The sequence below is a fragment of the Talpa europaea genome (genome assembly GCF_964194135.1).
Source record: "Talpa europaea genome assembly, chromosome: 7".
Taxonomy (NCBI): domain Eukaryota; kingdom Metazoa; phylum Chordata; class Mammalia; order Eulipotyphla; family Talpidae; genus Talpa; species Talpa europaea.
Genome location: NC_140074.1, coordinates 52,117,496 through 52,129,940, shown reverse-complemented (window position 1 = coordinate 52,129,940; position 12,445 = coordinate 52,117,496). Strand labels below are relative to the sequence as shown.

At 41.9% G+C, this 12,445-nt stretch overlaps 1 protein-coding gene across 1 annotated transcript in view; it reads right to left on the bottom strand.

Annotated features, from left to right (window-relative positions):
* DCAF10 (DDB1 and CUL4 associated factor 10) overlaps positions 1-10,181 on the bottom strand; it is a gene marked incomplete at both ends in the record, with an annotated part of 39,609 nt that extends 29,428 nt beyond the window's left edge. Inside the window, one exon of the mRNA XM_084238595.1 lies at positions 9,631-10,181. Coding sequence (XP_084094721.1) covers positions 9,631-10,181 — 551 coding nt within the window. The remainder of the gene's footprint in view (positions 1-9,630) is intronic.
* Positions 10,182-12,445: the final 2,264 nt, after the last annotated feature.

Here is a 12,445-nt window from a genome sequence, read left to right as displayed (position 1 = left end):
GGAGAGGACTGCTACACCATGTCGGTAGCTCTCTGGCCAGGGACTGAACTCTTGCTGCAGTGGCTGGTGATAGCTTCGTAGATTTCATCTTAACCCCTTGTGCTACCAGGGAGGCCCTCTGTATATTTTTTCTGACATAGTCTGAAGCTCATAAATTCTTCAGCTGTATCTAGTATGTTAACCATCCAATGAGTTATTAATGACTGTATTTTTCAATTCTAGGATTTTCATGTTTTTCTTTTTTTTTTTTTTAAGATTTATTTATATAAGCACTGGGTACAGTCAGAAGCATGGCAGGATGAGAGAATTCACCAGAGCCAGAGCGGAGAGCAGAATAGGCAGACTGATGAAAATACACTGCTGAGGGGAGCCCCGGACAGCAGGAGAGGTCTGTGTGCCATGTGGGACCCTCGCCAGTGGCCAGGGATCAAACCTGCGCTGCAGAAGCTGCGCACAGCTTCGCAACCCAGCACTTAACTGCTGCGCCACCAGGGAGGCCCTGTTTCTTTTCTTAAAACTTCCAATTCTCTTCTAAATTTTGTCTTTTAATTCCTTGAACATATTAAATATTGGTTTATTGTTGGGATTTTCTGTGGATTGTGTATTGTTTCTCTTGGTTTTTCAGTCAGCTGATTTCCTCTTTAGTCTGGTTACTTTTTTATTGAGTGTCAGTTATTGTAATGAAAATAATTTAAAGCACTGGGTGTTATCTTCTTCCAGAGAGGATTTACATTTAATTATGGCAAGAACACTAGATTAGGGCCTCCCTGGTGGTGCAAGGGGTTAAGCACCGCACTGTGAAGCAATCCACAGCCTCTGCAGCACAAGTTCGATCCCCATTCGGCCATGTGAGAAACCCACATGGCGAAGCAGACCTTTCCTGTCTCGCCCGCTGCTCCCCTCAGCAGTGTATTTCAGTCCGTCTGCCTGTTCTGTTCCCTGCTTTGTCTCTGGTGAATCCTCTCACCCCCCTGAATCTCTGACCTGTAGCCCAGCTCTTGTATGCATAAATAAATAAATCTTAAAAAAAAAAAAAGACTAGATTAGAGGTACCTGCAACCTGATAGCTTTTTAATTCACAGAGTGAGATGATTTGAAGCTGATCTTTAGTCCCTATTTCTGGCTGACCCTTAGTCCTAGGGTGTGCAGTTATATCCTTTTGGAATTTTACCCCAAAGTTTCCTCATTAAATCTTAAATTGAAATTCTTGTTATCCCATCCACCCCACCCTCTAAATCTATTAGAAATCCCATATAGTCTCTTTGCTCCTGCCTTTGCAAGTGATAGATCCTCTAAGAGAAAAGTGACCTCAAATGGTGGGTTCACATCTCTGGCTTCTCTCCTTTAATGTATGGTGGCCATATAATTTGCTTATTGTCATAATTCTCCAAACCATCAAGCATGGTTTTTTTCTATTTCACATTAAATATTTTGTACTTTCTCTAGCTTTGCTAATTATGCTCATGGCGGGGTGGTGCAAAACCACCTACTCTGCTATTTGTGGATAGCTATAATCTCTACCTCTTGTATCTGAAGTTTATGTCCCCCTTTTCACCTTGAATATTTATTTGGGTATTCTGTTGATCAATGAGTATTTTTCATTTTTATTTGTATTTTCAAAAGATAAAATTTGTCTCTGTTGAGTATTTGAGTTTTTAGGGCCTCCCCTGGTGGCTCAGTGGTTAAACGCTGGGCTGCGAAGCTGCCCACAGCCTCTGCAGCGCCAGTTCGATCCCCAGCTTCCGGCAAGGGTCCCACATTGTGCGCAGACCTCTCCTGCTGCCCGCTGCTCCCCTCAGCAGTGTATTTCATCGGTCTGCCTGTTCTGTTCCCCGCTCTGGCTCTCACCCTCTCACCCTCCCGCACTTCTGACTGTACCCAGTGCTTGTATGTATAAATAAATAAATCGAGTTTTTAAATTTTTACTAGTTCTATGTTGCTATATTTCCTTTGGTCTGATTTCTTTAGACTTACTTTGCTATTATTTAGAGATAACTTCACTATTCTTTCTTCAGATGGATACTTAGTTAATTAATTTTCTTTATCTTCCTTTTCAGTTGATTAAGGACTATAAATTTCCTACCAAGGAAAACTTTTCTTAAACTTGTTATATCTCAGAAGTTTTGAGACAGTTACTTTCATTATTGTTTGATTCTAAATATTTCTAATTTCTATTATCATTTCTTCTTTGGTCCATGTAATATTTATGTTTCTTAACTTGAAAACACATTAAATTTTTCCAGTTATCTCTTTGTTTTTCATTTCTAGTTACCACAATGTACTAGGAACTGTATGGTAATCTTTTGAAATATGTGGCCTTGCAAGTAAAAAGTTTGTAAATCTTCCTTGTGTGTTTGAAAAAAAAAAAAAAGGCAGCTGTATTATAAGGTCAAATGGGATATTCACAAATGTTGAAATTCAATAGTAATAAATTAACATGAATAAACTAACCTATAGATTATAAAAATGATTGCCAAGTGATACTGTAACTCAAATTGTTCATCAAATTATTCTAGCATTTATAATCATTTCATTGTAGTTATAATCTTTTGTTGATCCATATGCCCTTCCTTGAACCAAGAATTGCAAAAAGCCCCTCCAAGAATTTCCACACTAAATTGGTGGTCATTAGCAGCTTTCAGAAGTTACTGGTTGAAAAAAAGTCACTCTTGGGCCTCCTCTGGTGGTACAGCAGTTGAGCGAAGGGCTGCAAAGCTGCCCGCAGCCTCTGCAGCGCCGGTTCGATCCCAGGCCACCGGCGAGGGTCCCACATGGCACGACAGACCTCTCCTGCCGCACCCGCTGCTCCCCTCAGCCGTGTATTTCATCGGTCTGCCTGTTCTGTTCCCCGCTCTGGCTCTGGTGAATTCTCTCACCCTCCCACGCTTCTGACTCTACCCAGTGCTTATATAAATAAATAAATAAATAAATAAATCTTAAAAAAAAAAAAAAACAAAAAAACAAAAAACCAAAACCAAAATTAAAAAAAAAAAAGCCACTCTTAGGCCTCCCCGGTGGCGCAGGCAGTTGAACGCAGTGCTGTGAAGCTGTCTGCAGCTTCTGCAGCGCCAGTTTGATCCCGGCCGGCCAGCAAGGGTCCCACATGGCGCGGCAGACCTCTCCTGTTTTGCCCATTGCTCCCCTTAGCAGTATATTTCGTCAGTCTGCCTGTTCTGTTCCCCGCTCTGTCTCTGGTGAATCCACTCACACTCACATGCATCTGGTCTGTACCCTGGTTCTTGTATAAATAAATAAATATATCTTTACAAAAAAATAAAATAAAAAAAGTTACTCTTAACATCAACAGAATGTTCATTAGGCTGAATCCTCTTTTTAAAATAAGTCTTATAGAGCAAAATAAGTATATACTTATATAGAAAAAGTAAGTGTATAGATTGTTCTAGCACTTATATTTTAGTTTTGAAGAATTGATGTTTCAATTATGTTAATAACTAAATCATAAAAATAATCATTGACATGTCATATTTAATTGTATCAAACCTAATCCCTCAGCACAGATGAGAGGTAATGAAATAAGGCAGTTAAGAGCATAACCCAGAGGACAAATCCTTTGTGTTCAATGAACTATCTGCTTCTCAGTTTCTTCAATTAAATAAATGTACCTAGTTCAGAGAAAAAGATTTATGGATCTCTGCATCCTAGAAGTTATTCATTCATAAACCATCTCCACAGGCATTATTTATCTGCTATGGATTCTCTTCAGCCTAGTGCACATTATGCCAATGTTTGGATGTAGTGCTACAGCTCTCATCTGACTCTTCATCTCTCTGATCTCCCTGGAAGCTGCAGTTCCCATAAATGACCATGTAAGCATGACCTGGAGAGTGCCTGAGAAAGCAGGCAGCTCACACTAAAGAAAAGCCTAATAGTCAGTGGCTATTTGCCTATGGATTTTTTGGAAGGGTACCCAGCATGGGTGAATAGCAATTAGAAGAGCTGCTTTAGTTTTCCAGTGAGATGTTTGTTATCGGCCTTCTGTGCCAGTTAGCTCTATAACTATTGTGTAATGGATTACTCCAGAAAGTACCATGGAAGGTGCTAAAGTTTTAAGAGGGCACTCACTCGGTCTGAGGCAGGAACTACTCAACCACTAAGGACATATATCAATATTTTAACAACTGATAGAGCTGAACCAATGTGTATCAGCTAAACATCAGTCCTGCTTACAGTATTTTATTTTTCCCCCAAGATTTTATTTTTATTTATTTATACCTACAAGAACTGGGGAGTAGGCCAGATGCAGGAGAGTGTGTGTGTTTGGGGCGGGGGGGGGGGGCGGCATTTGAGAGGATTCATCAGAGACGGAGTGGGGAGCAGAACAGTTGGATCTATTGAGATACACTGCTGAGGGGAGCAGCAGGCTAGACAGGAGAGGTCTGCTGTGCCATGGGGATCAAACTCATGAACTCATACTGCTGTGGCTGGTGACAGCTTAACAGCACTTTAACCCCTGGGCCACCAGGGAGGCCCATGTTTGCAGTATCCTATACCTGACCATTAGAGCAAGATTTAAGTGGTGCTGTTTATATTCTGTATATCCTTATCTGCCTCATTAACTGAGGTGCACTTCATATCAAAATCTTCCCCTATAATAAATTTGTTTTCTCTTTGAATTTATCAATTTGTGGGGTATGTGTGTGTATGTGTTTGTATAAAATCTAAAGGACTCTTTCAAATCCAGAACTCTTTCATCTTCTAAGTGAATCGAGCTTTTATCATTATGAAGAGACCTATATCTAATTATTTTTTTAACCTTAAAGCCTAATATGTATATTAATACAGCTTTCTTTTGTTTCGCAGTTTCATACATCTTTCTCTCTCCTTTTGAACTTTAGTACTTCTATGTTTATTATAATTAATAATATTTGAATTTATTTTCAGTCATTCAGTCTACTCATTTTGTATACATTTTCTATTTTTTTCCTTCTCCCTTCTTGTCTTTTGTAATATTTTTCCCTCTTCTAGTCTGGAAATTATATACTTTTTCTTGATTAACTTGCAATTTCTTATTATTTGTTTTTTTTTTGGCATAACTTTTTTTTTATATTCCCCATACAATTGCACAATTGCAACCCCCTGATTTTGACCCCAATCCCCCCCCCCAAAAGTGTGTCTCTGGTTCATAGTTGTTTATTGATTTTGATTTTATAGTTATTCTTATAGTTATTCTTTTTCCTGGTCCCTTATTTAGGTTTTCTAGATGGCAATTTCTTATTAAAGCCTAAAGTTAACATATCACAATTCTCTCTCAAAAAAAAAAAAAACCCCAAAGAATTGAGACCACCCTCTAATTTACATGTTATTGTGTCTCCTGTATTAGATCCATTTTTGTTAATCTTAAAAAACAAAATTAAAAAAAAAAAAGAAAAAAAAATTAAAAAAAAAAACAAAATTAGATTTAGTTTGACATATTTTCCACTTTCTTTGTTATTCATTCTTTCTACCATCTCAGATCTTCCATTTGATATTTCTTCTCTCTGAATTAAAAATTCCATTATTTAAAGTCTGGTGGTAAACTTATTCAACTGTGTCTGAATATATATTTATTCCATCTTTGCTACTGAAAAGAAACAACCCATCTTTGCTGAGTATCTAGACTGGTAAATACTAATGGGTGAGTAGACAAATATGTAAACTGGCAGTTTTTTTCTAGCATTCCAAAGATGATCACCACTGTCCGCTGATTTTCACCATTACAGATGACTAACTGGATGGATATCACTCTCCTATTTACTCCTTTGAAAGTCTTTTTTCTTTATCTTTAAAAATTTTATATTTGTTGTCCTGAAGTTTCACTATGTCTAGGAAGGACTTCTGCTTGGGAGTGTTGGACTTCTTATGTCATGGCTTGATGCCTTTCTTCAATTCTGGAAGGTTCTCAGCTATTATCTCTTCAAAAAGTTTACACACACACACTATCTCTCTCTCTCTCTCTCTCTCTAAGGAGCAGGTTTATTAGAAAAGGGATAGGATAGTAAAAGACACTTGCATAGATACAAGCGGGCAGGAAGAGCTGCCCCAAAAGAGACAGGTTTGCTGAGAGAGGCCTGCATGGTTGCAGGCAGGAGGTGGCCTTGAGGAGAGCAGTCTCCACTGAGGGAGGTCAGTGAAGAGAAGCCCCGGCATGTACAGGTCACGGGCAGGCAGGAGGCTGCTACCCTGCAGAGGGAGAAAGTTGGTGAAAAGAGGCACCTGCATAGTCACAGGTGGGTAGTGGAAGTGCTGCTCTTCAAAAAGCTTTTTTGTCCCATTATCTATCTTATTTTCTTCGGGAATTCTGACCAAATACATGGCATGCTCTTTTTCTCCATGTCACTAAACCTCCATCATATTTTCTTTTTCTCTCTCTTATCTACATTATATAATCCCGTCACTTCTATTTTCCAATAAACTAGTTCTCTCTAAAGGAGAGCCTAATGTTTTTTCAGAGAGGATAGTTTGAAAAAGTCCCATGTTATTATCTAATCTATTAACATAAACTTCCTTTTGAGATACACTTATTTTAGCAAAATAGCTGTTGCTTAAAAAATTTTTGGAATTCTTTAGAAATTACCTTCTTTTAATTTTTTTAAAAAAGATTTATTTATTTATGCATACAAGAGCTGGGGTACAGGCCAGAGATGGGGGTGAGAGGACTCAGCAGAGACAGAGTGGGTAACCAAAACACAATGCTGAGGGGACCAGCGGGTGAGGCAGGAGAGGTCTGCTTTGCCATGTGGGTTGCTCTCTGACCCCCCAGGGATTGAACTGGTGCTGCAGAGGCTGCAGATTGCTTCATAGTGCGGAGCATAACCCCTTGTGCCACCAGAGAGTCCCCCTTCTTTTCATTTTCAGTGCCAAAGTCTTTTTAGTCTAGTCTTTATTAAATTCATAATTTAAAATTTTTATCTTCTGTATTTAATTTTTACTTTCTTACTCTCTTCTGTACTGCACTGTTTTTGTGATAGTGGTTATGGTACCCAGTAAACTGATTTCACTCATATATAACTAAAGAATGAGAAATCATCTCATTTACTACAGATATTTTATCATTCTATAAAATTAATTCCAATAAATATTTTGGGGGCATATTAGATGTAGTAAGAATACTAAAAACCTAAAGCACAGAACTATTTTCACATATCACCTTGACAGTGATGTAGAAGAATGACAGTGTGCAATGTTGACATTAGTATAGGGAGACAGGCACTTTTCATACATGCCATAGGAATGAGAACTGATAAAATCTTCACTGAGGGCAATTTAATAATAAGTATGCAAAATCTTCATAACTTTTGACTCATTCTAGGGATTTAACATAAGCACATGTATCTGAAATACCCAGAGGTTGTATTTAAGCTAATAAAAAAATTTAATATTGTAGATATATTTATTAATATAGGTAGTTCACAATAAAAGCAGCCCGCAAAATAGTATGATTCCAAATTCTGTATTTATATTAAAATAAGCATAAAGAAAAAATTTCCTTGGATATTCATCCATCTATTCATCCATAAATTCATTCATGATCATAAGTGTTTAGCTTCTTTCTGCTTATTTATTGTCTAGATTTTATACAAGTATATATTAATTGCATAAACATCATTGAATTACTTTGTTTTACGTACCACAGAATCTAATCATGTGTCACAAATATATGTTTTTGGGAAAATGTAGTCCAATTCAAACAAGAACTATCAGTAATATATTCCTCATTCTAAGCCAGTACTGGCAATAACTCAGTCTCCCCTTCTCACTCTCTACATAAAACCCAGAACAGGTGGGAGGTTGCCAGGTGAAAGGCTAGGATATGGAGAAGAGAGCATCTGAATGTTGATGAGGAACACACTCTTGGTATTTTGGGAGGAGCTTTAGGAAGAGGGCTCAGTTGGAAGCTGGGGAAGGGTCTGTGAATACTCTTCAGCAAAATAGTTCCTCCTCTCATCATTTTCCCTGTATTCATGTGCACATTCATTGGAACAGTTCCATCCAACTACTATAAGGAGAACCTCAGAGATCCCAACACCACTTGTGACTGGAAGAAACATTTGCATCAGTAAAATGGAATAAAGTGTATCTGCTCACAGATTCTAGGTTCCAGATTCTGTTGCTTAGCTCCTTGTTAGCATATTTTTGGTTTTCTTTAGTAAAAATTTTTGCCTTGTTAACCTAGTGTCTTGGCTTCTCTAACATCACTTGCTGTCTTTCTAAATATAAGTTCTTTGAGGTTCCAGTTCCCTTATCTGAAATACATCTATTTTTTTAAAAGATTTATTTATTTATGCTTATAAGAACTGGGGTGTAAGCCAGAAGTGCAGGGGTGAGAGGATTCACCAGAGAGAGTGGGAGCAGAACAGGCAGACTGACCGAAATACACTGCTGAGGGGAGCAGGAGGTGAGGCAGGAGAGGTCTGCTGTGCCATGTGTGCTGCTCCCTGGCCAGCATGGGATACAACTTGTGCTGCAGTGGCTGGCAGTAGCTTGATAGCGCTGTCTTTAATAACTGTACTGCCAGGGAGGCCCTGAAATACATCTATTTCCTCCCCAAACCTACCTTGATTAATTCCTTTTCTACGAATTTTTTGATCTCAGGTCAAGTGTTACTTCCATGTGATATCCTCAGGAAAACCTTAAACACTCTAGCCCACAACAGATTCCTCCTTTGAGCTTTCATCTCAGTTTGTAAATACACATTCAAATTTATTCAGTATGATTACTATGTAGTTGAACACCTCAGTCCCAGCTCATCTAGAGTAAATGCCATTAGCTGATTTTGCTCACCAGTGCAACCTGTGCATCTGAGACATAGCAAGTGCTCAACAAACATTTGCTGAATGAGGGAGTAAATGAGCAACTAAGCAAACGATTGGGAATCCGGAGGTCTTGATCAGGTAAGAATTACACGTCCCCTCATAGTGGAACTATGTATAATTTTTTTTTTCTTTTGGTTATTGTTGAACTTTTCCCTGTACTCACAAAACAGTGTAAAAATATATACTATTTATTTTGAAAATTTCCCATCGCCCAGAGTAAACCAAGGCGAAACATGAAATAGCCAGGCAAAAGGTTGGATACTCTAAACAGAAAACCGGTACTGTAGCCTGGTAACTTCACAATGTCCCACATCCTAAGACACCTCTCTGCAGCATCTTACTATCTTACTGGAGGAAAGGAACGCACACTTGCCCCCTCATGGTAAGTCAGGCACCAGGGTACAGGGAATCTTCAAGTTCTGTACCCTTAACATCAGCTTAGTTGAGAACAACCCAAGCCTAGGATGTCAGGGAGCGAATGGGCGTTTCTTTTAAATGTATTTACTGAGCACCTACTAAGTACCAGAAAACCCTATGTCCAGACCTGCCCGGCGACTTTAGGCATTTCTCCTTCATCGCGCCTCCGTGGCCTGAACGTGAGCAAGAGTCCCGGGCGGGCCTGTTGAGCTCAAAGGACCAGGGATGGGGCCTCCGACAGCCAGGGAGCGTTACAGAAAGTACCAGGGGCTACAAAGGCCAGCGGCCACAAACGGACTCGCAAACGCTGGCTGACCCGGGTGGCAAACTCTGGGCAGCTGTCCACGGGCAGCAAAGCCAGGCGGCGGCGGATACCCGCCCTCCGAGGGGCCGCGCTTACCCGTCGGGTGAGTATTCGAGGTTGAAGACGGCACCGTGGGTGCGGGTGCTGAGGTACACCGAGTCCGCGGGATGGATGGAACCATAGAGGTTAGTCATGGTGCGGAAATTGTCCCGCGCGGGGTCCACGAACAGCCCGCGGCCCAGGCTGCGCTCTCTCAGCCACCCGAACAGCCGGGCCCCAGGGCCGCCCAGGCCGCCGCCGAGGCCGTGCTGGCCCCGGCTCCCGGACCTGCTGTCGGGCCCGGCTCGCCGGCGCGGCGGGGAAGGCGGTGACTGCTCTCCCTGGGCGGAGGCGGCTGAGGGCTCCAGAGCTCCCGGGGGCCCGAGCTTCCCGGAGCGCGCGGCCGGGGACAGCGAAGGGGCGCCGGGGCGGCGAGGGCTTCGGGCGGGCGACGGAGGAGGGGCTGCGTCAGCCCCGGGAGGTGGCGGCGCGGGCAGGGAAGGGAGCGGCCCGGCGGCTGCGGCCTGCTCCCCCTGGGGCGCCGGCTCCTCGGCCCCGGCTCCGGCCGCTCCATCCCCTCCGGGGCTACCGGGCCCGAAGGGAAACATAACCAACGCCCCCGCCCCCTGCTCCGGGCCGCTGCCCCCGCCGGCCGACACCTCAGCGCTCCCGCCCCAGCCGCCACTTCCGGCGTGCTGCCGCCTAACCTCGCCGGCTGGAAAACCCGCGCCGCGCTCGGCCACCCTCTGCCGGGGACTGGGAAAGCGGGGACACCGCCCACCTCCGAGGGAACGGAGGTCGGGAGCGGTGAAGCTCGGTGTGTGCAACCGAAGATGCTCGGGGTTCAAGCTGTAAAGAGCAGTTAGCAGCTGGGCACGGCCTACGAGACTGTAGTTGTCAGTGACTGTGACTGGGCTCCTGAGGATATGTAGACCTGACTGGGAGCTCTAGGAAGTTGGGTATGATTTTGTGCAGCCCCCACTTAACACTGGGATCAGCGAGGGGAAGAAATTACCACAGTATGTGTGGGTCACACAGAGTAAGTGCATGATCTACTGCCACCTCAGTCTGGGAGTAAGGCTCAGGTTAACTTTTGTACTAAAAAACCTTGGTCCATACAGTGCCTTGAATATCTGCCCAATTCCTAGCTACTACCCAGTAGTCGAGACATTATGGAGGCCAGAGCCTTCCTCTCTGCACCAAGGAGACTATACCCGGCCAGGAGTAACTGAAGGTAGCCAGAAACCTTAATCAAATCAACCTAACAAGCAGTGGAACCCAGAAATCAACCCTTACATCTGCCAGGCAGGGCATAGAGGGTATCACAGATCAAAGCCCTTCATCAAAGCCACTGAAGATAAATATATAGAACTGGTATGTAAGGAAGGATTAAGGGGTCTGTTACCTTGGGTTGCTCCCCACTGTGGTGAATCCTCTCACCTCCCCACCTCTGCCTACACCCCAGTTCTTTTATGCATAAATAAATAAAATTAAAAAAAAAAAGCTTGCGTGCAAGGAGAGGAACATATACCAACTAACAACTCTTCTGGGTCTGGATCAAGAGCTGTACTGTAGAAAGCTCATATTTGATGGCCATGAAGGTAAATCTGGAGGATCTCTACTCTATAGTAAGTCCTGTCCTATGAGGATAAATTTGAAGGATATCTGAAGCAAGGGAATGAGGTTCAGAGCAAATTAAACATTTAGCAGTTTCTCCTATCAGGAAAGTTAGTTATTCAGCTCTCTTGTGTATAAGATAGGAAAAAAGGGTTAACAGCAAACATCCTGAACTCAGAGAAAATGGAGGAAGTCATTCCTTTGGAGATACTCCCCACGGTACCCCTGCAGAGCAAAAGAGGTAGAGGTCTGTTTTATGATTAACATGTAATTTCTCTTTGATGACCCTCAACTTCTGGCTGCAACGAATACTTAATAGAGGTCCTCTGCCTGATCCCAGGTATGGCCAATGGCTAAAACAAAATTTTGGCCTTGATACATTCACCAATGTTACTTTTTAAAATCAGTAGAATTGAACTAAATTTTATTTTTAAAAAAGTATTTATTTATTTATGCATACAAGAACTGGGGTACAGGACCGAGGTGTGTGTGGGGAGGATGAGAGGATTCACCAGAGACAGAGTGGGGAGCAGAACAGGCAGATCAACTGAAATACACTGCAGAGGGGAGCAGCGGGCGAGTCAGGGGATGTCTGCTGTGCCATGTGGGGAGCTCCGTGCCTGGGGATCCAACTCGTGCTGCAGTGGCTGCGGATAGCTTCATAGGTTGCATCTTAACCCCTTGCGCCACCAGGGAGGCCCTGAACTAAATTTTAAAAGGTTATATATATGAAGGTATTTATGGTACAGTTTCAAGAGAAAAATGCAATCTCTGCAATGAGGGGTTATGCTGGCTCAAGATATTCAGATTTCAAGTTCAGGTAATTCAAAATTTATTGGAGCCCCGATAACTAATTAAGAACTATTCACAATTTAGAGAATCTAGAAAAGCCAAATGGAAACAAAAACAATGTGTAGGTCTGTATTCAACTCTTACCACTTGTATAATAAAAATAATTATTGAAAGTTAAGACAGTCACAGACTTAAGACAGTGGTGGTTGTAACACAAAGAACAAGTCATTCAGATGCCAGGCTTTTTTTTTCTTGTTAAGCATCTACTTAAAATGCACATGCTCAATTACTGGAATTTTTTTTTCCCCCAACACCTAAAATTATAAGTTACCTAAAAATGAAATCCTTACTGAGATGACAATGATTTTACAACCTGACAGTAAAAATAAATCACTAGAAGTTAATTAACTGTTTATTTACTGCCTTTGAGAGCCTTTAAATTCAACCATGTTAACAAGGAATT